Here is a 25,744-nt window from a genome sequence, read left to right as displayed (position 1 = left end):
TCACATACAAATTCCAAAGGGATTGTTGTTTCTTTGTTCGGTAATATTATCAACAAACATATCTTAAAGGCTTGCTTTGTAACCAAAATGTCCTCAATTCGAATCGAAGTAGTAGATCAAGCTTGTTTTGTTCGAATATATTTATTTCTTATATATCTCTAAGTCTTTGTAAATGCATCTCAAAGTAAAGAAAATGATAACTATTTTTAGTACAGGACACAGTTTAGAGAAATGAAGTACATGATTATCTCACCACTTAATCATTAGGTCTTAAGGTCTCATCATTGGTATCAAACGTAGAAGAGAACGTACCAGAGAATGTCCTGTCGGAAATGGTGCGAAACTTTTTTAATGAATAAGTTAAAAATATGACAAATATCATATTTTCCCAATTTACTACAAAACACTGTTTAACCGTAAAAGAAATTTAATGTGAAATATCACCATACCAAGTATACTACCAAGTATATGGAAAACTCAGCAAAAGTTGAAAAAGCAAATATGGTAATATGTGGGCGGTCCAAAAAAGTACAGAAAAGTGTAGATAGAAAAGAAATGTTAAAATGTTGCAATTGCAAAAGCAGAAGCAGAGTTTAGTTCCTAGTTCCTTCATGCCCCGAAATAGCAGACAGGAAGATGAACCACACTATTACATGTGGCTCGCTATGAGTAGTGTGTTACGATCAACATTTAGTGTGATACAATATGCCTTCTTAGTGGACTCAACCGGCCCCTTAACAAAAGACTGACATTGATTCACCTCTTACGACATACAGCGAGATAACAGGCATACTTTCCTCACTGCTTGTGGGGAAGTAAAATGATACTCAAACTTTAAAGTGTCCTCAACCCTCACAGAGATTCTACTAAATGTTATAAATCATCTGCAAATTCTGGCTACAAATCGGAAATGATTCAAGCAGACTTTTACCATAACCTTGATATCTTAAAGAGTTTTTTATAACATGTAACAGAGAAATCACAACTTCCTTCACTTCCACTTAAGTAAAGATATATTGATTTAATATAAATACCACAACGATCTTATCCACATTATTAGTTTGCCTCTTTATTTATAACGTTACCAGCAAAGACAAGTTAAAACCAAGCTGTATGATGAGCGTAATAATTTCAATTTCAAACTTATCAATTTTCCTTTTCTCTATAGTAACCTCCCTGCTTTCCCTGACAGTGTTGTTTTCATGTCCCAATTGATTTGATATTCATTATGATAGTCCCAATATCACGATTTACATGACAGATATTGACTACTGACGTAAAAGTATAACAAACACAGGATTTTCCTAGATTCAAGTTGTCAAGTTTTATGGTAAACATCATGATATCGTTAGGAAATATTCCATTTCCTTGTGAGATATGAAGTCAACATGTTCTATGTTTGTTCATATGCTTACCAGCTCGATTGTCGTCACCCCAATTCTCTTTTTGAGAATGTGACTTAATCTGAATTTAACCTTGATTTGTATGGTGGATATCGGAAATAAAGCTGAAGACGCTTACCCTTCCGAACTACCCGTCTTTTTGTTATTATTGCAAGGGTCTCCATTCAATAGAATATTTTTGCTCGTATCTTGCCATTGTATAATGGGTTTTGAGTTAGAATTTCGGTTTCGGTCGATATTGACTATTTTGCCAAAAAATGAGCAAGAAAAAGAAAAAACCATATTGGACAAATCAACTCAGTACTCAACCCTGTCACAACACTTCCAGGGATATGCCACACATTTCGAACCTACGGTCCACTGTCAATCCATTTGTGATACATCATTCCATTGGATACTCTAAACAAGAGGCAAGGGCCACGTAGTTCTCTGGGCATGGTATTATTATTCTATTTATTGTTGTCAATTTTCTTGAATTTGGAATCATAATTTGTTTGTCGAAACCAACGTCTCAACTGCAAACGATCTTTTGCAGTGCAGCTCTAACGATTTTCCCAGCTAAGTTTCAAATTTTCCGCTCAGTCGGCAACCGTAAATCAACAATCAACCGACCATCAATCAATCAGTAACCGAATAACCGATTAAATTTTATCATCAATCAAAAATCAATAACTGATCACCAACAAATTGTCTGTTTTGAACAATTGCTAAAAAGGTTATTATGATGTATCACAGTATTATAGTATTACAATCTAAAAGTATTTAATTATGTACACGCTATATAGTTATAGCTGGACATTTTGAGTATCTTCATGTTTCCATCTGATAGAATTGAAATTATTCAAAATCTGTTCATATTTAGTACATGTACATTGTACTTTTAAAGAAAAGAAATTTTAGTTACAGACTTTATCAGATTTCGATTTTGGCTAGCGCACTGCGTACGCTTCTAATTCTGGTTGATAAGAGATAAATAGAAAGGCCGTGTTGACATGTGTTCAACGTTTAAACCAAGGATGCCTAGTAGGAGGTTTAGCTCTTCAATTAAAAGAATTCCAGTTGATATAGAATATTCTTATTGTTATCAACATAACAATTCACAATACCTATCATCTGGCATTACAACATAAGCCATGAACGCACAGTTAGGCTAAAAATATGTTTACAAGGTGCAAAGCAGCAAATTTTTCGACCGATGGCTATAATTCTCGGGCTATAAATAGCTCCAGAGAACTAAAAAAAAAAACAGGACACACACTAATTTGAAAGCTTAGAGAGTTAGGTCAAACAAAAGAGGTTCAAGTGAAGAGAAAAGGGAGTTGGTAGGTATGATTATTTTTCAAACAGCAATACGAATGCATGAAGATCTGATACAGAACAACATAACAATTCAATATTAATAGTTATTTATCGAAGTTGTTTTTGGTAACATACAACCAATGGATGAAATACCTGGAGACATGTAGATTTTAAGTGTAGTCGCTAAACACATATTTCTGACCGAGGTCGTTTAAACGGGAATGGACTGCACAATTGTAACAAATATCTGCATTTTCAGAAAAAAAACCTCTGGAATTTAGAAAATAAATTATAGGAAAGATTTTATAAGTCAGTTTGGTAAGTAGAAACAAAGTTTTTTTATTCAATTTGGCATAAAATAAAACTAAGTCATAAAAATGTGGATAAAAGAGGTATGTGCATCACTGTTAATGTTGTCCTACATTATGTTCCTCATTTGTGTATATGTAGATATTTACATTGTTGTACTTTGTAGCAACTTTAACATTCCGATGACGTCACATCGTTTCATGTTCCGCGTTATGTCTGCACTTGCTGACACGAATGCTACTTTTTATTTTTAAGTGTTTTTGTTAATTTTCAATGTTTGAATTGATGAGGTTTTGTATAGCAACATCAAATAATACCAGCTATGAATAGAGTTTTACGAAAAACGTTAAGTTACGCATCAGAACTATTCTTTTACTTTGGCATCGCATTCCTGATCGAAGCTGGGATCAACTGTCATGATAACGATGGAGGCTGTGGTTTTAACACACACACGTTCTACATTCAGTATGTCTTTGAAATTATCTACCAATAATATATTTAATTAATCACGATTCGTTGCATTCGTGTAGTGATGTTCATTTCTATGCCGCCTTTCGACACCGAAGAGTTCCAATATCGGGGCCTGAACATTAATATCGATCGTACTTTTGCAAAAAGTGCAACCTTGTATCAAGTTTTTTTAAAAATGAAATGAGACCTTTTGGATAGGAAATTAACCCATTTATGTAGATTTTGCTGTGCATCTGAATGAACTCCGTGATAAAAAGGGTGGAATGTTCGATTATAAAGCCAAAAACGCCGTAGTTGGTCCTTTCCCCGACAATAAATCAACGTTTTTGATGAGAATCGTTGAAATCAATCAGATGCATATGACTTTTCAGATGAATATTGATATAAACTTTCCATTGATTTCCGATGCCTTGTTGAAAAAGGGATTTAGAGGCTACACCTGGCAAACATCGATAACGGTGTTTATGTTGCTGCATTTACGAGTCACTTGACCTACCTAAATATGCGAGAGACATGAAAGGGTCGTCGTTATACAGAGGGCAATGTGTACTTTCATTTTCATTTTAAATGTTCATTGCGCATGTACACGACTGTTAACAGGAGAATAAAGACACGGGGAAATAGTGTCGAAGTTAATGTGTTTATATAATGTAAATAATCACATTAACAGTGATGCGTGAATGTGCTTATCTCAGTCAGTTAAGACAGGCTGTATAAACACATTCAGAATATGTAAAATTAAGTCAATTTTACACAAATTACCCGATTGTATTGTCTATGATTATCTTCATATCAAATATTTCATGCACAATATACATCTTTATATTAAGCAATCATTTTCATCATTCCATATACAGCATATCTTCATATTCATATTGAATATTTCAGACACCATACAACTGAATTAAACATTCATCTTTTACATTCCATATACAACATACCCCAATATTAGATATTTCATTGATACTATACATCTACAGCGAAAAAGTCATATTGAATACTTCATATACAGAACTACCCAAACGTCCCTTTATATAAGATATTTTATACACAACGTAATCTGTATAGAATCATTCATATCCAGTAATTCAGACATAGCCTAAAACTGTACAGATCATGGTTATTGAACATTTTGTACATCATCTAAGACCTTTCACACGATACATCTGTATGGAAACATGCGTATCCAACATTTTAATCACACTATAATCTGTAATAGCCATTTATATTAGAAGATCATTCATATTAGGCATACACCATACTCTTTATTGGACTTTAATATCAGATATCTTGAAAAATTTAAAATTCTGGTCATGGGTAGTTTTTGTTATAAAAGAAAGAGAGACTGTAAGGTAAATACGAATGTTACAAGGAGAAAAATTGAAACAAAGGCAAAACAGACTAGATAAACACAAAGACGCAAACGCCAGACAAAACACAATCATCGACACAGGCACAGAGACAAAGACAGACAGTTCAGTGGAAGATACCTACATTGAAGAATTATAGATTAGCAGCATTGAGAATAAATCATCGGCAATTGTTCTAGCTAAACAGATATTCTACAAAACAAAATAAGTAGAAAAACACCCAATAATTAACAAAAAATCACATGGTCTTAGCAAACGTCATAACAACAACACATACAAAATGCAGTTCCATCTACAACATTTATTCTGAGTGATTTTTATGTTTCTAACATTAAGGAGACTGTAACAACAGTTTTCGTTGGTAAAAATTACATGGATGGATCATGTTTATTTAAACGAACACGAGGAGAAGAAAAATCAGACGGCGGAGAATACTACCCGTGGTAACGCGGTCTCAAATATTACTACACACTGGGATGAGGCTAATGTTGTTATGAAAAATGAATACAATTTTCGCCAATGCTTTCAAGAATGTAAATATAACATTGTAAATGAGCCTAGTGTTTTCACTATGTAACACTCTCTTCAAATCCTGTTTGATCATTATAAATTGTTTTTTAACCTTCTTGCTTTAATGCCAGCAGCTATTTTATACACAATTTTTGATATATTGGCATGGATGAAATAATGCCCTGTTGTTGTGTGATACAGAGTTCATTTTTGTAATAACTAAAATTTAAAGATCCAAAAACTTTTTTTTTAATCTGCTCTAAAACCGTCTAAACCTGGACTTTTATTATTTGTCGTTTTATCTAAATGTTTCCCTGCTTCCTCCAACGTAATAATACATTCTAACTTTTCTGATTCAGTAACATCTACATGTAATTTTGTAACATTACATTGGGATAAATAATCAGTTAAATCAATATCTGCTATATCATCTGAGTCATCATGCAATTTTTCATAAAAATCGTTAACTTCATTTAAAATTTCATGATGGTCAGACATTATTACATTTTCTTTCTGTAACCTAGGAATTATTTTGAGGTATGGTTTCTATTTTCTAGACCCCATCCTCTATCCACTTTGCTCTTTCATGTAACAATATTCCCTTTTACTTTGTGTAATCTTATTGCTTTAAGTTCCCTTTTCTTATCCTCTTAATCCCTAAATTAGAGTTATCTCTGTCTTCTAGTTCTTGTATAAATTTCTTCATACTCTCTTTCCGGAGATTTTTTTTTTTTTTTACCAAAACTAGAATACTAGATAATTTCCCCCTTATTTCCATCAAAAGTCAATAGTAGGTATGTGTCTGAAATTGTAGAGGTGCAATCTAATTATAAACTGGCAAACAATACTGAGACTTAACTTCATTTATAAGAATTTATATCATATTTATTTATTCAATATCATGTTACAAAGAATTGTTTAAATTCCATAGTCCCTTTCCCTCTGATGAACCTATTAAATTTTATCTGAATTTTGGGACAGGAGTGATTAGATTTATAACATGGGTCTATTGCAGATTGTTTTAATATAAGAAAGCATATCTTCTGAGATTAAGAAATAAATCTAGTCTAGATTGTCTAATTAGGTTGCTCTTTCTCCATGTATACCTTCGACTGTCCTCATGTCGTTTTCGGAATATATTAACAAGACCATAATACTCAACAATTTCACGAACCTTTTCTCTGGCTTTAGGAGTATTTATATTTCTATAATTGTGGTCATAATCAATCTCTAGATTCAGGACTAAATTAAAATCTCCACATATCACAACACAACTATTTTCAAATGCATCAATACGCTCAGAAATGACATTACAGAAATCAGAACAATCCTAATTTGGACCATAGATATCAATTAGAGTCATTCTTAATCCTTCAATATCTAGAACCAAAAAATTACCAGTATTTATCTCTCCTTACTTAGTGAAAGGTGTGTTAATATATTCAGCTACCCCGCTTGTATTAGATTTATATGAGTTGAAAAAACATGAATATCCCTATTAGCTTCTGGTAAGATTTTATATATCTTCAGTGAAATGCATGTCCTTAAGACAAAAAATGTTATAAGACTGATTCTTAAAATAAGACAAAATGTATTTTCTTTGAATCGTTATGTCATTAGTAAACAACACACGTCTAGAAGTCCAAACAGCTCAACCATAAGGATTTGTGACAAATGACATAACATATACGATTGGTCGATCATAGATAGCACATCATCCGCAACAAACCCCTACGGCATAGCCAACACTCAAGGCCTATTATACAAAGAGAAAGAACAGAACGTAAAACGTATAAACCGGAAGTTTGCCAGAGAGATGAGCAAAATGCCGGCCTAAAATCCCAGAAACTTAAAATCTAAACAAGAATGAAATCAAACAAATAATAATTACTGTTCTGGGGGCATTACAGATATGCAGAAAATACACAAATAAATGTATAAGAAAAGATGAACGCTAGGACAGTCAGAGTTAATAGAGTCACTTAACAAAAAAAGGAAAAGGGCATTTAGAGTTTAGGTATATGAACTGTAAAGATTTCACAAAGATAAACAAAACCAAACAAAAATATGTTTATCAATAAAGCATAACAAGCTTACCTGAGTAGGAATAAGGTTTCGTCTCACCCTGGACAGGGATATCCGCAGTTTTACCGGGGTGGTATTTTCTTATCTCACCCTAAGGAAAAGACAAGCTACGATACACGTGCTCTTTGAACGTGCTCTTGTTCTCGATAGGGTGACGTCACTATGACCTGACCCGGAACGTTTGAATGCTAAATATCAATATTATTCACAAGAGAAATAAAAATAAATATTGATTATCAGAGTTAACTGAGTGTTTGGTGTTCTTTTTGACAAGCTAATCGGAACTATATTTTGTATGAAATCAACATCGTAAGGTGTAATGCGTCTGCCGTCCACGTGTTGTTGTTTACATACGTTTGGATTTGGTTCACACTTCGATTGGAAAACAGGGTAAGAGAAAAATAATCATTCAGCGCTTGTTGGGATGAGAAAGGGGGATCTCGGCAAGCCTCGTGTTTGGGAATTTAACAATCTCCCTCCGAGGGTTGATATCCCCATATCTCGCCCCAAAAGGGGTGAAAGATTCTATTAATCTCCACCCGACATACATCCTAGGTATATAATGAAAAAAAACACACTCAGAAAGCAACATAAGAATACGTGATAGGGTTACATATAGCAAAAAGATTGAAACCCTCTAGAATCTGATTCTTGACAACTTGACTACAACGCAGGAACTAAGCTTTCAACACAATTGCCCCTACACATCATATTATTTGCTGACATGTTTTTGTGACGATACATGGACTTTTGTCATGTCATGAACCTGCTTGATAAACAATGATACGAGAAAAAGATGATCGTATAATCATCTTTTTTAGAATACTGTGTTTTAGAAATGTGATATCTCCCTGATCAATTCAAGTGTAAACATTTCCTTCATTTCCCAATCATGTAATTGATATAACTGTAAAAAAAAACATTGATGTTTACTTAAAAGAACATTTTTATTAAACATTAATATAAACGTTAGTGTAGAAATCCCCAAATACTGATTAATAATAATTATTAGATATGGCAACCTCAACTTCTTATAGGTCAAATACCATTGATGAGCCTTAATGAGTAGCCATATTTTCCTCTGGACCCAACACCGAAAGTTAAACACTGTAAAGCTATCATACAGTTTTTTTGAGTTTGGTTTAGGAACACATTCTCAAATAACAGATACTTACACGCTAAATTCAAGGCTTTAACTTCGGTAACTGGAAGAGTTGTGTCCCTTTGTTTTCTTTCTTATACATCTTATTCTTATTGTCAAAGTTTACAATAGATGACATAACTCATGTGTGTTTTGGAAGAGGGGAACATTACTTGACTGGACTAAGCTTAGTTTTTTAGGGTCGATGCATTCAGATTTCGTTCATTGCTTTATCTGGAAAGATAGATAAAAAAAAAGTATTAGAACCCAAAGCTAGCTCATACAGATTTTCTTTCTTTTTTTTGTTTTTATTTTGTTTTGTTTTGTTTTTCAATGAACACTGGGGATAGATATGGCCGCAAATTGTATATACTTATTACCGGTTAGCTTGTAATATAAACATTAACAATACAATTACCATTAGTAATATTTATCAATTATGGACCCTTGTTGAGGTCAATATCTTAAATTCGACCAGATTTGTATAATATCATATTGCCTAATCTTTGGTCCTTGTTCTTCATATTTGATATGAAAGTTGTTTGCAACATGGTGGAATTACATAATGTTGATCTTGTTAACAGGAAATGTACATATTGACATTTATTGTGACGTCAAAGTAGTTATGACGTCATAAGTGCAAGATGCCCAAATATTCTTTAATATTTTACATCTATAAGCGATCATTCTGACATGCAATTATGAAAAAAAATTATGTAATGTTTTGATAATAATGATGATATAAACTTAGATTACGTATAAGTACATTAATAATATTTTGTTTCAGTTTAACTCGCAGCGCTCACGGCCGCAAACAGGCGCGAAGCCAGACACATACTGTCGTAGATGTTCATTGTCGAGTCCAGATGGGAGTACAAAATGCTATAATATAAAGTGAAATGACCGAAAATTATTTTTCATGATATTTTGTCAAAATCAAATTTCTGATAGCTACTTGTAAATATTGTCAACAGTAACAATAACGTTCATTTTGAAAATATTTACAAGTATTAAGTATATTCTGTTTTGTAATGATTTGAAACAAAATCAAAGTGTGTTGTTACTGATTACTTAGTTTCCTTTACGAAAAAAGACACCTAAGATAACTAAATGATTATTGTAAATTACGTCAGATTTGAACATATTTAATTCATCGATCTCTTTTATCAGCAACATGAATAACGGCAATAGCAAAACTGCATAGTAATCATCAAACTAGAATCAGTTGAAGTGATTTTGTTAAACATGCACTTTTCGTTGCAATATATCAATTAACACCAGTTCATGCAGTATGCATCCCTTTGATTTGTAATCAACAAAGCCTGCTATAGAGTTAAAAGAAAATAATCACGAGCACTATTGCTGTCGGAAAACCGCTTACAACGGTACATGATGTTACGCAATATCGCCCTAAAGATGTGGCTTTTGTACAACAAACCCATGACCACAAATAGGAGTCATAATTAGCCTCAAACTTCCTGAAATTATGACGTCATTTCCATTCCGTCTGCATAAATAGTCGGCTTGCTAATTGGTGTACAGGCCATTATCTCCACTGCAGTTCCTAAGGACAGACGTAAGCTACAGGTAAAGTATCCAGTCTATATATTTATATATTTATTAATTGAAGCAGCAAGTATGCTATAAAAGTACTGTAAATGTACACATTTTATTAATAATCCTTCGCGTCTTTCGCGCTGGAAATTATCCGCTAAGTTATAGTTATATTTTAACTACATTGGTTTCTATGGCAATCATTGTTGGTGCGCTTATTCATTATTCTGTTTATCTGTTCTAATTTGGCTTTGAACTTGAGTTCGTCAAATTAAGTGCGTTCACAGTTACTGATTTAAAAGTTCCCTTTCATAGATATACCGCATTCAAACACATCTACAGCACAAGATGTGATCTTATTTTGAAATTTAACATTCCGTATTAATCCTAATTTCACTATCTTAGATTAAACTATTAGATCGTATTAGAGTGAAATATTTCCGTTAAAAGCCTTTTACTATTTACTCATATTTACTATTCAAACTATTGATTGAATTATTGAGAAAGTATCTCTCCTTATCTTTGTTCATAATTTATAAGTCTTTTCCCTTTTAAACTTCTCCGTGTCATTTTCAATCCCTTTCTTGATCGAGAGAATTAGGTGTGTATACTACATTGTTCCTTTTCATCCAATCAGATACAGCGACATGAATACCTACGTTTGTTTAGCCGCTCTCTTGCTAGTCAGCGTCAACGCTGCAGGTAGGTTGTAGTTGTAATTTTCCTATTTGTACTGGTCCTTTTAATTGCATATCAAGTGTATCAACACGTTATAAGGAGTATAAGTTTCACTGAAGACAATTATGAGTGCTTCAGTCGAAAATAATCTTTGCCGTTATCAGGTGATATTAATATTTTTATTACATTTTATATACATATATCCTACTATACTTTCATATATAGCCTTTTGTGAACATTATGTCTACAACTTTAAAAAAGGGAGAGATTCCCTATCTTCAAATAGGCAATATAATATCATATAGTATACATAGTTATATAACCAATAATTCATAACGTTTAGGGAAGTACGGTGCAGGAAATGGAGGCATGGGAGGAGGAAGTGGAGGATTTGGAGTAAGTGGAGGAAGCGGAGGAAGCGGAGGATTCGGTGGTAGTGGTGGATTCGGAGGAAGTGGAGGATTCGGAGGAAGTAGTGGATTCGGCGGAAGCGGGGGTTTCGGTGGAAGTGCTGGATCCGGAGGCAAAGGCAGATTTGGTGGTGTGAGTGGAGGCAGTAGTGGAGGATTCGGAGGAAGTGGTGGATTCGGAGGTGGTTCTGCCGGTAAAGGTGGGAGCTTTGGAGGAAGCGGTGGATTTGGAGGAATGAGCGGCGGTGGATTTGGCGGTAGCGGAGGATTCGGGGGTATGAGTGGAGGAGGGTTAGGAGGAAAAGGTGGATTCGGAGGAATGAACGGTGGCGGAAGTGGTGGATTTGGAGGAAGCGGAGGCTTTGGAGGAAAGTAGTGGATTTGGAGGAAAAGGTGGATTCGGAGGAATGAGCGGTGGCGGAAGTGGTGGATTTGGAAGCAGCGGAGGCTTTGGAGGAAGTGGTGGATTCGGAGGAAGCGGAGGAAGTGGAGGATTTGGAGGAATGGGTAGTGGAGGAAGTGGTGGATTTGGAGGAGTGAGCGGCAGTGGATCTGGAGGTAGCGGCGGTTTTGGTGGAAGTGGAGGTGAGTAAAGTTAATCAAGGTCTTCACAAAAAGACAAAATACTTTCACACAGGTTAATCAATTGATGCAGTGATCAACATTTCGCCTTCTATTGCCTTTGGATGTACTTTTTTTTTAAATATAAATTTCAAATTTTATATAATGCGCAAAAATTCGATATTCTTAATACGTCTTCATATTACAGTGACGTTGTAAATAATGTTTCATTTTAAAATAACCGCAATTATAATTCAATTATGAAAACAAATCATTAATACGAGCCATCAATCAATTGCTTGTAGACTAAATATAACATAATAACGATTTTATGCACATTCTTTTAAGGAGCCAAATACTAAGAAGAGAAGAAACAACAAGAAAATTGATGATGCATTTTTAATTATAAAACTAGCCAAATAAATTCACATAAAAATTCAAAGGAGTTTTTGTTTTAATGTTAAGCAAATTCACCAACAAACACATCTTTAAGGCTTGCTTTGTAACCACTTCAAGTAGTAGATCAGTCTTGTTTTGTGTGATATATTAGTTTCGTATATTTTTATAAGTCTTTGTAAAACCAATCGTAAAATGAAGAAACTGATTTATAGACGATAACTATGTCTAGTGTAAGAAACAGTTTAGAGAAGTGAAGTGCACGATTATCTCCCCACTTAATGATTAGTTATTGAGGTCTCATTAGTGGTACCCAAGCTAAAAGAGAAAGTACCAGAGAACTTCCTGTCGGAAATTGCGCTAAACGTTTTAATGATTAAGTTAAAAATATGACAATTTTGATCTTTTCCACATTTTACTACACAACATTGTATGACCGAATAGAAATTCAGTATGACATATCACCCTCCCAAGTCTACTGCTAAGTATATGGCAAACTCAACAAACGTGCTAAACGAATCTTTGATGGACAAACATCTAACTGATAGAAGGATGGACAAAGGGACAAACAGTATGTATTTTTTGTCCACTTTGTGGGTATGTTCTTATTACAAACATGGTCATATTCTGGCGATCGCCAAGAAACCATCAAGAGAGGAAAAGTACAGAAAAAGATTGAAAGGAATTTTGCAAATACAATAGCGAAAGCAGATTTAAGTGTCTTCATTGTGATTAAATAGCAGACAGAAAAGTGAATCTCTACTCTTACATAGGATTAGCGATGAATAGTCTGTCATGATCGACATTCAATGGCATACAATATGCCTTCTTAGTTCACTCTCCAACGAGCTCTTAACAAAATATTTACATTGATTCACCCCTTACTACGTACAGCGAGATATACCAGGCACACTTTTCTCACTGCTTGTAGAGACTCAAAAATCTTAAATGTTTACCTGTTTACTATTATTACGTGAACTTTTGGGAAAAAAACCAATCGGACTTATATCAACAATTTATATCAACATTTCTTATTGATAGTTACCGATCAGGCTACATATCTATTTTCTCACTTCATAACATACTGGCCAATCAGTGGCTGCCAGACATTTTATCCTTGGCTCAACTTTCTATACACAGGGGCTGTTTCAAAAATATATTTTTTCAATTGGTTGGTTGTTCCCTGTAGAGAGGTTAAATTATACTCAATTTTAAAGTGCCCTCAACCCTCACATAAATTCTTTTAAATGTTTTAAATCAAGTATTGGTTTAAAATGGAATTATTAATAATATTAATTATTAATAATTAATATTACGAAAATTATAAACAATGTGAATTAGTGTAAGCTAGGAAAATAAAGAAATATAATAGAAGTAAAGTAATACTAAATACAAAAATATAGAGAAAATTGCAACAAAAGAATTTTCAACACCAAACTGCAGTAAAACATCACAATTCTAGAGATTCTGTTATATGTATCCTACTTCAGATATAATCAAGACTTGTTTAATATTACACAAGCATCAACAAAATGTATCTATATATAAGTACCACTTCACAGAATATCGACACAAAAACGAAACTGTGATTCAAAAACCGATAAAACAAAGGCAAAATGTGAACAAAAAATAAAGTTTCAAATAGAAATACTTAAAAAATAAAAATAAGAATAAGACAAGGTGTTCCAGGAGAGACAACGTCTTCTGATTGAACGACGACACTCATTCCACAAATTTAAGTTAAATCCGGGTTAAACCAATTCTCAAAATGAGAACTACGGTGGTGACAAACTAACCATTAGCTATGTAAACAGGCATCAAATACGTCTGACTTTTAATCGCACAAAGAAATAGAATATTTCCAAATGAGACCATTCTGCTTGCGTTCACCATAATAAAGACTTTCAGCAATGCGATAAGCATGACATTTCAATATTATGTGTACCATAGTGTACCATAGTGAATCCATCTGTTGAGAGTGAACATGCTTGTATATGTATATCTTTTTTGAGTTTGGTGACAAATACAGTCTATTGGCATACCCTTGGAAATAAGTGTGTCTCTTTTTTGACTGACGTTTCGTTTTCATATGAGGTTAATATCGTTAAGAGTTCATCAGAACAGGAAACCTAGCCCTCACAAAGTCCTTCACTTCCACTTAAGTATCGATGTATTGACGACGTGTCTTATTTAGAAAACACAAAACTGTATTACCTATGTTGATATCATATACTGTATACCCCATAGAACTTGAAATTACGGCCACTACAGACTCATCCACATAAGCAGCTTTCCTACATCTTTATTTACAACGTTACCGGTAGGTAAGGTTACAACCAAGTATAATGAGATTAATTTCGATTCCCCAATTGTTGATTTAGTAACATCCCTGATTTCCCTACCAACGGTGTTTACATTTCCCAAATGATTTGATATTCAATGGTATATTCCCAATATCACGATTTATATGACTATATGACAAACGTTAACTGCTTTTATCTTATTTAAATCACACCAATACCAATTGAAAATCGCATTTACAATATCGATCAACTGAAACAATTTTATTTTTCCGTAGTCAACGATAGGTATGCATCTAGTTTATCAGTTTTCCAGTTTTTTACTCGTGTATATATTTGACATGTGACTCTCCTTGTTGTTGAATTGAATTCCGTATAATTACCTTGTCGTTAGATTTGTGAAATATTTCTTCATAAAAAATACGTTGTGCATTACAGTGGTTGAATTATATGAACCTAAAACTCTCCTATAGTCCAGTGTTTCATCTTAACCAAAACAAATATTTACATGTAGAAGGCGATATCTCAATATATTTAGTTTTGTTTTGGCGAGTTGTTTTTCAAGGAAATTCAAATAAATATGATACAAGATGAATAGCGACATATTTATCATGTTAAATATGTAATCGGTTTGGTTTCAGCAACACCATTATGTAATATTGGAAATGTACATTCTTTGACATCCCTGTTATAAAATGTCGACGGAAAAAAATACAACTAACACAGGGTATTGAGAGCTGCAGGTTGATGAAGATCGTGGTTGACATCATGATCGGAATATTTCTTTTTGACGTTTGACATGCTCGATTCTCGTTAATATGCCTGGTGTTCCCGTATTACCGTCCCTCTCCTCCTTTAGAGGGACTTGAATTAACCAGGATTTGGCATAATTTTACAGGGCGGATGTCGTCGCTGAAGCAGAATTCATTTTCCCATCCATGTTTTCAAGTGTTTTTAATGAATTAAATGAGTATTTCTATAATAATCCGCATTTTTATGTCATTGACCGTAGCTAAGTAGCAAATCAACAACGACTGATCTAGATACATCTTGACCACACGGGAGACGAAAAATAAATTTTCAAATATTTCAAATAGTTGTGCTTAAGGTTTACGAATCACAGCAATTATTTACAACGAAGCTTTAAATTTGTTTTACTCATTAATAATACAAATAATTATATTTAGAGATTTCCCAATATACTCACAGGAAATGACAAATGATTACGTAACCAGAAGCGCACGCTATCAAAACGTGACTCGGAAATAACTTTCACCTGTTCACGACAGAAACATGATTATCGAACATTACCGGATTATTTTCGTATTTGTTGAGACACTTATGTGCTAATATACAACATTTAATTAATACCTTTATCGTTTCTAGTAATACGAACAGTTATTGCGAAAATGGAAGTATTTGTTTGCACCTTGTTGGGCTAGACTTACTTTCGCTCTAAAGTACACGCACGTGGTCATATGAATACTTCATCTTCTTATCCATAGTACATCTAAATGCGTATCTGTATGATTGCCATGTGCAGTGTTCATTTTTAAAATTGACTGGTCTAGAATTTGACTATCCCGACTGACAATACTTACGTGTATATCATTAGACAGTGAGCACAGATGGTTGTCGTCGATAACACTTTTTGTCCTGTATTGAGAAAATACCACACTAAGGTGTAACGTTTTATTATCCCATAACTACGACTGCTTCACAACTGCTATGGCACGTGATAAAATTCGTAGCAGTGTGCTATTATTTTTATTTACACACCGCGGTGTGTAACCACTTTCTAAGCCTCCGAGTGGTCATTTGTGACCCCCAACAAATCTGATTGGCTAACCTCTGGCCTTTGACCACAGACTATTTTTATTACCCTCACTTATTCTTTTTCTGTCGTCTGTCTTCAAAAATCAACATTGACAGGTTTTGTGGATTTGCCGGTGGTCAACATTAGCATAACTGCGTGAGAAGGGTGTCCTCATGGAAATTAATCTGGGGTTGGAGTCGTACGAAGTTAAAGCTGATGATGGTAAAATAAACGACGCACGGAACCTATTGCATTGATTATAGCGAACCAAAGCTATAAACACACTGACACACGTGAAATACATATATTGCTCAGCACTCCAGTGCGGTTGCCGAAAGATTTGTTGAAATGCATGGTGTCTTGAATGAATAAATCTCAGAATGAACATTTAACATTACATTAACCAGTAATAGCATACCTACGCAATCCAGGAAAGGACCGATAATTGAATCTGACAATGATAAGTCTAATAGGCAGCCGTGACGTTCAACTTCGCGATGACGGTGTCGACTTCGAATATATTTGAGCTGAGTCATTTAAACAAGTTACACATTAATAAATCACATAGACACATGGATTGTCAAACTAATATTTCGTTTTGTAACATTATATCATTTACAAATATAGTACAGAAGATATGAATCGTGCATCTAAAATAGATGATAAGCTTTCGTTCAGTTCATAACGAACTACATTTTATCGCGTAGTGATTTGGTTCAGTTGCTATGTTTGGAGAATTCGAACTTGACAAGCCTACATTTGTAATTAAACTCTCGTTAGTTAATTTACTAATTTTGAAAGGACACTCGCTAAAGCTAGTGTCTTTTCAAAATTAGATAATTCACTTACTCGAGTTGGATAAAAATGATAAACAATCTCAATTCGTTGGGGAACTTCTATCTATCTAAACTTTTAAACCTTTTTAGATTATTCCAGTACTGGCAACCCTCTTTCCCTTGGTTGTGGTTAACATCAAGAATGCAGTCACCTTAATATCTACCGATTGATCTAAATATAGAGAAAATTTCCCCAATTATCTTTTTTTCGACAAAAATATACATGTTGGACAAATCAACTCAGTACTCGGCGCTGTCATAACTATTTACACTCCCAGAGATTTGCCCCGAATTTCGAACCCATGGTCAAGTGTCAACCCATTTGTTATACACAATTTCATTGGATACTTCCTTAGAGAATAAAGCCAAACAAAATGAAAAGAGTGTGTTTCTTTTAACAGGTAAAGAGAAAAGAGGGTTGAAAGTATGATTATTTTTTAAACAATCCGGCATGACGAACACACGAAGATGATATAGAATCATGTAAAAGTATAATAGTAATAGTTATCTATCGAAACTGTTCTTTGCAACACACAACTAATGGATGGAATACCTGGAGATATATAGATATAGTCGCTATACACACTAATAACCGGAGTTGTCGTTTTAACGGGAACGGACTGCACAATACAAATGTTTTAACAAATGTCTGCATTTCAGGAAAAAACTAAAAGTGGATTTTGAAGAAAAAATAACGGGAAGAATTTTCTAAGAGTCAGTTGGTTAAGAAGAAACATTTTTTATTCTATTTGGCCTATTGTAAGACTAAGTCATGAAAATGTTAGATCTAAAAATAAAACCTAGGTTAGTGAGATGCTGCACACTGGACAGGAAATGACAACAACAAAATGGAAACACACATGGATGTGTTTTTCACAGTCAGTTATGACAGATTATATAAACACATATCATGTGTTGACATGTTTTAGTGAAAATAAATGCATTGTCTTTTCTGATGTCATGACCTTGCTTAATAAACAATTATATAATCATCTTGTTAGAATACTGTTTATGAGTGGTATATCTTGGATCAATTCAAATTTAAACATTTAAACTTTAATAAGAACTATTGTATTATACACTCACATTAACATTGAAGAAGAAATCTACAAATACTAATTGATGATGATCAAAGACCCTTAATGAGACTTAATGAGTAGCCAGAGATCCATCTCGCCCAACAACGAAATGTAGACACTAACTAGATATCATAAGTTTTTGAGTGTGGTTTAGGAATACATTCTCAGATGACAGATAATCACATGCTAAATTCAGGGCTTGATTTTCGGTAACTGGAAAGGGTTGTGTCCCTTTGTTTTCTTTCCTATACATCTTTTGCTTATTTTGACAGTTTACAATAAATGACATAACTACTCTGTTGTGGAAGGGAGGGGCAAGAAAGGGTAAAAGTCTAAATAAACATCCCTGTAAACTTCATTATCGGCCACAGAGGCTAGACATGAATCCGGAGGCCAAGAATACTGAAAAAGGGGCTATATTATGCTGTGGCGAAGGATTACTAAGTTTATTCAAATGAATCAAGTTCTACAGTGTGCCTGCTTGCCGGGATAACTTATGTGGACTGATGGTCAAGTTCGCTGTTAAAGGCAATATTACTATAAATAGAAAACAGTAACTTCATGCATATCACTTCTTAGTTTTGTTGGTTGTATTTATTCAGATTTCGTCCATTGCTTTATCAAAGAAAGAATTTCGCTAGATAAAAAAGTATTAGAACCGAAAACTAGCTCACACACATTTTTTGTATTCTTCAATGACACGGAAGCAATTTATTATCTGTGAGTTTGTAATGTAAATATTAATAGTTTATTAATAATTTGTAATATTAATTTTATCAATAATGGACTTTTGGAGAGGTCAATAGTTTTGACTCGACCAGGTCGGTATAACATCATTGCAAAAGGATGGAATTACATTATGTTGATCTTGATACCAGGAAATGTACCGTTTAGCATTTATTGTGACCTCACGTCATAAACGCAATATCGACATCTGAAAATAGAAACATCAGGTCAAATAAACAATATTTGATCTTTGAATCCTGAAGATCATCGTCGGTAACCCATGATCCTGACGCTCACAGACAGAGACCGTGGTACTTTTGGTACAGATAATCTCGTTCGGCTCTGAAAATAGCAATCTGTCAAATAGCACAACACATATTAACTTCGGAACTCTTTTGTGTGAAACATATTTTTGGGATCCCCGTTAAGGGAACCGCAACCAAAACATGCAATATAAGTGCTACAAACGGTCAATGAATAACTAAAAAATACACATAATGAATCTTTAATTAAAATTGTTTATTTGAAACAGTTTGGAAGGTTATTTATGGAGGCCCCCATAACTGTATATAGTCGAACCGAAACCATCATTGCAAAAGGATGGAATTACATTATGTTGATCTTGATACCAGAAAATGTACCGTTTAGCATTTATTGTGACCTCACGTCATAAACGCAATATCGACATCTGAAAATAGAAACATCAGGTCAAATAAACAATATTTGATCTTTGAATCCTTAAGATCATCGTCGGTAACCCATGATCCTGACGCTCACAGACAGAGACCGTGGTACTTTTGGTACAGATAATCTCGTTCGGCTCTGAAAATAGCAATCTGTCAAATAGCATAACACATATTAACTTCGGAACTCTTTTGTGTGAGACATATTTTTGGGATCCCCGTTAAGGGAACCGCAACCAAAACATGCAATATAAGTGCTACAAACGGTCAATGAATAACTAAAAAATACACATAATGAGTCTTTAATTAAAATTGTTTATTTGAAACAGTTTGGAAGGTTATTTATGGAGGCCCCCATAACTGTATATAGTCGAACCGAAACCTCAAATAAAACGGTCTTTGGATTGGTCAAAATTACCGAATATTTTACTTTTCGGGAAACGACGAAAAGTGTACCAATCGTCAAACAGTTTCTGTCCTTGAGCGTCAGTTCCATTGGTTAACCACGATGCCCAAAGTTATTCGATCATACTTATCCTCTATAAGTGATGGCTCTGATATAATATTAACATATCACTTGTAAATCTGATACAAATTGATATAGTGTTTTGATAATAATACATTTGGAGATATCTCTTTCAATTTAATAAATGTTTATGGCAGATATAAAAATGAATATTAATTTCTTACCTGCTCTTCTATATCCTGAAATAAAATATATTCGAAATGAAAAATATATGATTATTATCTTTATATAATGCAAAATATTTTGTCTGATGACAAATGATACTTTCCTCCCACACAAAAGTCAGTTGATGGTGTGACTCAATGACACCTATAAGTCCTATTTTATTTCACAGTTAAGGTAATACGATAGAAGTTTTACTTACTTCCAAAACCTAATCCACCAATTTCGGTGCCATAGCCGTTTCCATATTCATTTGCGCCGCCATTACCATATCCGTTTCCAGATCCACTTCCGTAATCGGCTAGTAAAGTAAATACCAGGGATGATTGATATATTGTGAGCCTCGTATTGAAGGAGGTACTCAAGAATGTTCTTTTTACGTCCTACTATTATCTGACTATATAGGGCCGTGTACCCAAAGACTGGTCTCATTTGGTTAGTTTATATTGACGAGTTAGCACTCTAAAGTAAACAAGACAAGCGGCTTTTGCAAAATTGACAAATTCGGTGAAAGAGCAGTGATCCAATATTTGTATTTAAAAAGGTTTCACATCTAAGGATATCCATAATGATATGGTAGCAACACAAGGGAAAGAGCCCCTTCATATGATAGAGTGAAAAGTTGGGTGACGGAATTTAAGCTCGACAGACAGAGCCTTGAGGATGACCCCCGTCCTAGAAGGCCTGCCAATGTTGTACCCCAGAAATGGTCAATAAAGTTCATGATATTATTATGACTGACAGACGAGTCACAGAAAGACATATAGCCAGTAGAGCTGGCATTGCACAGCAAAGAGTACATTCCATTCTGACCAAGGATTTGGCAATGAGAAAGCTTTCGGCCAGATGGGTACCAAGACTTCTAACAGTTGATCAGAAGCACACCAGGCGCATATTATCGCGTGCTAATCTGAACTTTTTTTCAGAGATTTGACACTATTGAGGAAACATGGGTCCATCATTTTACCCCAAAGTCCAACACCAACAAACGAAACAGTGGAAGCACCCTGGCTCTCCCCCGCAAAGGAGGCAAAGACTGTCCATCAGCTGGCAGGTAATGGCCTCGGTTTTCTGGGATACATATGGTATTCTGCTGATATGGACAAATAATCAATGGCACATACTATGCTTCACTTCTGAGGTAGTTACGGGAAAATATTAAACTTAAGCGCCGCGGAAAGCTCACTAAAGGTTTGTTATTCATCAGGACAATGCTCCTGTTCACAAGTCTGACATTGCCATGCTGCCATTCACGATTGTGGCTTTAAATTGATTGAACATCCACCTGATCTCGCTCCATCAGTCTTTCATCTATTTCGAAAACTGAAAACAACTGTTTCAGGAACCTCTCAGTCCGATGAGGACATTATACATGCAATGGATGACTTTCTGAACAGCCAAGAAAGGGAGTACTATAAAAGTGGCATTGGGGCCCTTAAACACCGCTAGCAAAGGTGTATAGAAACTGAATGGGATTATGTTGAAAAATAATACAATATGTCCGGCAAAATTCAAATCCTTCAATATGAGGCTCACAACATATCAATCAGCCCTCGTAATTTAGATTGTTCCTTTGCAATAAGCTAAACGGAATGCATTGTTGATGCCTTCAGTTCACTGAAATCCACATAAGTTTGAGTTGTATTTCAAAGATTAATACAAATAGTTTTAAAATAGAAATAATATACAATAGTAAAATAATAATCTCTCATCGTTAAGGCAGTTATGCTCCTAAAACATCTGAAACGCTATGACTTATGACAAATTTACGGTCATACATCTAGCTACTTGTAAATATTTTACACAGTAAAAAATTATATCTTGAAAATATACCCTGTTTTAAGGATATTCTGTCTTGAAATGGTTTGAAACAAAATGAAAGTGAGTGAAAAGGAAATCGTTATTTACCTTAACGAAAATACCTTAGTTCAATAAATGGTTAGTGTAAATTACGTCAGAGTTGAAACTATTTTATTCATCGATCTCTTTCTATTAGCAACATGAATGATGGCAATAGCAAAACTGCATAGTAATCATCAAACTAGGATCAGGTGGAGTTGTTTTGTTAAACATGCACTTTTCGTTGCAATATAGCAATTACATTAGTTCATGCAGTATGCATCCCTTTGATTTGTAATCAACAAAGCCTTGCTATGGAGTTAAAAGAAAATAATCACGAGCACTATTGCTGTCGGAAAACCGCTTACACCGGTACATGATGTTACGCAATATCGCTCTAAAGATGTGGCTTTTGTACAACAAACCAATGACCACAAATAGGAGTCATAATTAGCCTTAAACTTCCTGAAATTATGACGTCATTTCCATTCCGTCTGCATAAATAGTCGGCTTGCTAATTGGTGTACAGGCCATTATCTCCACTGCAGTTCCTAAGGACAGAAGTACGCTACAGGTAACGTATCCAGTCTATTTCAGTTTTAATTATTGAATCCTGTTAGAACGAGAAAACATATTTATAATTGACAATGGTTAATTACCTGAAGTTGGGAATCGTCTTCAATTTATGGAGAACTGTATGTTGTCCGATGTTGTTCAATGTTTAAAGGGAAGGTTATCATAAAGATGTTTTTTTATAGCAATAGACTCTATTTTTACAATCTAACAGAAGTGATCTCTGTATGCAATTGTATCATATAGTATATCATACAGATTAGAGATGTTTGCTTTACAACAATGTGACAATTTATTACTTTAAAACTAAATGTTAAGATTTTGCTAAAAAGCTACAACAGTTTATGAAACGGCTTTTACAAAGATTATAAAAATGGCAACAATAGTGTGAACTTTCTCTCATGGTTCCTTTTTTTTATCCAATCAGATACAGCGACATGAATACCTACGTCTGTTTAACCGCTCTCTTGCTAGTCAGCGTCAACGCTGCAGGTAGGTTGTAGCTTTAATGATAAAAATATACAAAATCATCAATATTCCTATTTGTCATTCTAATTGTATATGAAGTGTATCAAGTAGTAGTATTAGTTTCATTGAATTCAGGTCTAACTTGTGGTATTTTATCTCTGCATATTGAATTGTGTCAAAACCACAATTGGGAATCATTTGGGGTTTTTTTTTGTTTTGTTTTTTTGTTTTTTTGTTGTTGTTTTTTTTTTGATTTTTTAATTTTTTTTTTTATCACATTTTATATACATAATCATACTCTTCATTAATTTTTTCACATTGGCCGAATTCCTTGAACATTTGTTTCCCTTTTCAATGCGATACCCCAATGAAATGAAATAAATGTGAGATATCAAACACAAAAAACTATATATACAACTTAATAAACAACTCAAGAGATTCTTCTAGAAATGTCTCAAATAGGAATTATAATATTCTATAATATAAATAGTTATAAAATGTTTCAAATAGGAACTATAATGTTATACGATATAAATAGTTAAATCCGTGAAATTTCAAAACATTAAGGGAAGTATGGTACAGGAAGTGAAGGCATAGGAGGAGGAAGTAGTGGGAGATTTGGAGGAAGTGGAGGAAGTGGAGGAACCGGAGGATTCGGAGGGAGTAGTGGATTTGGCGGAAGCGGAGGATTCGATGGAAGTAGTGGATTCGGAGGCAAAGGAGGATTTGGTGGTGTGAGTGGAGGCAGTAGTGGAGGATTCGCAGGAAGTGGTGGATTTGGAGGAAGTGGTGAATTCGGTGGAAGTGGTGGATTCGGTGGTGGTGCTGCCGGTAAAGGTGGAAGCTTTGGAGGAAGCGGTGGATTTGGAGGAATGAGCGGTGGTGGAAGTGGTGGATTCGGAGGAAGCGGTGGCTTTGGAGAAAGCGGAGGATTTGGTGGAAGCGGTGGATTAGGAGGAATGAGTGGTAGCGGAAGTGGTGGATTTGGAGGAATGAGTGGTAGCGGAAGTGGTGGATTTGGAGGAAGCGATGGATTCGGAGGAAGTGGAGGTTTTGGAGGAAGTGGTGGATTCGGAGGAAAGGGTGGATTCGGAGGATTGAGTGGTGGCGGAAATGGTGGATTCGGAAGCAGCGGAGGCTTAGGAGGAATTGCTGGATTTGAAGGGAACGGTGGAATAGGAGGAATGGGTAGTGGAGGGAGCGGTGGATCAGGGGGAGTGAGCGGCGGTGGATCTGGTGGAAGCGGAGGCTCTGGTGGAAGTGGAGGTTAGTTGAAGTGTAAATAAGGTTTGTATAGAGAGAAAATTTACTGGAATGCAGGTTAATGAAGTGATGCAGTGATGAACATATAAGGAAGCATTGCATTTGGATATAAAAATATAAATTAAAGGTCTTATATACGCTCAAAACTTTCAAAATTTGTAATAGAAACCATGTTCTTATATTAGAATTTTGTCGTAAATGAAAGTTATTTTTGGATTGTTTTTTGTAATAATCACAATTATAATTCAAATATGGAAAATTATTAGAACAAGTCATCAATATTTTGAGCTAAATATAATATAATAATTATTTATTCTTTTTAGGAGCAAAGTACTAAGGAAGAGAAGAAACAACAGAGAAAAATTAATGATGTGTTGTTTAATCCAAACTAGCCAAATAAATTCATATAAAAATTCAACTATAGTTTTTGTTTTTATGTTTTTATTTGTTCATGTGTTAACTAAGATTATATCAAAACATATATATTTCAAAGAAAAATAACGATTAATAAATTAGGACTATTCTTTTCTTGTTTTTAGTATATGAAACAGTTTAGAGCCATTGATAAAGTAATTCGTTATCTCACCTCTAAATCATTTAGTTCATTAGATATTTCACCTCTAAATCATTTAGTTCATTAGATATTTCACCTCTAAATCATTTAGTTCATTAGTTATCTCACCTCTAAATCATTTAGTTCATTCGTTATCTCACCTCTAAATCATTTAGTTCATTAGTTATTTCACCTCTAAATAATTTAGTTCATTAGTTATTTCACCTCTAAATCATTTAGTTCATTAGTTATTTCACCTCTAAATCATTTAGTTCATTAGGTATCATCAGAGGTACACAAGGAATAAGGGAAAGAACTGGGAATGTTCTGTCGAAATGAGGCTTAATGTTTTAAGGATTCAGTCACAACTTACTTATATTTTTTCACATTTTACGTCGCAGAATTGTATGACCGTAAAAACTTGACGTTTAATATCAGCATCCCAACTCCACTCATGATTGTATACTAAAAAGATACCGATATTCCGTTTATTCAAATAAACTCAAAAAAAGTTCTATACCGAATCTGTGATGGGCAGACGACACCAGCCATACAAATACAGGTCAGGACGATATCCGCCATACAGATACAGGTCAGGACGACACCAGCCATACAAATACAGGTCAGGACGACATCCACCATACAAATACAGGTCAGGACGACACCAGCCATACAAATACAGGCCAGGACGACATCCGCCATACAAATACAGGTCAGGACGACATCCGCCATA

The 25,744-nt window shown here is 34.4% G+C and overlaps 2 protein-coding genes across 2 annotated transcripts; both read left to right on the top strand.

Annotated features, from left to right (window-relative positions):
- Positions 1–10,134: 10,134 nt before the first annotated feature.
- LOC117332812 (glycine-rich cell wall structural protein-like) lies at positions 10,135–12,233 on the top strand. Its single transcript, XM_033891858.1, has 4 exons — positions 10,135–10,175; positions 10,780–10,844; positions 11,164–11,815; positions 12,140–12,233. Exons 2-3 carry the CDS (start codon positions 10,790–10,792, stop codon positions 11,604–11,606), a joined length of 498 nt encoding a protein of 165 aa, XP_033747749.1. The 5' UTR covers positions 10,135–10,175; positions 10,780–10,789; the 3' UTR covers positions 11,607–11,815; positions 12,140–12,233.
- LOC117332213 (PE-PGRS family protein PE_PGRS47-like) lies at positions 11,638–24,795 on the top strand. Its single transcript, XM_033891096.1, has 6 exons — positions 11,638–11,815; positions 20,488–20,492; positions 21,242–21,369; positions 23,155–23,219; positions 23,763–24,461; positions 24,782–24,795. The coding sequence occupies exons 1-6, from the start codon at positions 11,638–11,640 to the stop codon at positions 24,793–24,795; spliced, it is 1,089 nt and encodes a 362-aa protein (XP_033746987.1).
- Positions 24,796–25,744: the final 949 nt, after the last annotated feature.

The sequence above is a fragment of the Pecten maximus genome, chromosome 8 (assembly GCF_902652985.1).
Source record: "Pecten maximus chromosome 8, xPecMax1.1, whole genome shotgun sequence".
Taxonomy (NCBI): domain Eukaryota; kingdom Metazoa; phylum Mollusca; class Bivalvia; order Pectinida; family Pectinidae; genus Pecten; species Pecten maximus.
The sequence above is the reverse complement of the archived record's forward strand: the minus strand, read 5'-3'. Positions and strand labels throughout refer to the sequence as shown.

Coding starts and splice junctions, on each gene's coding strand:
- LOC117332213 (XM_033891096.1), top strand. CDS start 11,638: ATGAGCGGTGGCGGAAGTGGTGGATTTGGAAGCAGCGGAGGCTTTGGA. Junction 21,370..23,154: donor GACTGTCCATCAGCTGGCAG/GTAATGGCCTCG, acceptor TTATCCAATCAG/ATACAGCGACATGAATACCT. Junction 23,220..23,762: donor AGTCAGCGTCAACGCTGCAG/GTAGGTTGTAGC, acceptor CAAAACATTAAG/GGAAGTATGGTACAGGAAGT.
- LOC117332812 (XM_033891858.1), top strand. CDS start 10,790: ATGAATACCTACGTTTGTTTAGCCGCTCTCTTGCTAGTCAGCGTCAAC. Junction 10,845..11,163: donor AGTCAGCGTCAACGCTGCAG/GTAGGTTGTAGT, acceptor CATAACGTTTAG/GGAAGTACGGTGCAGGAAAT.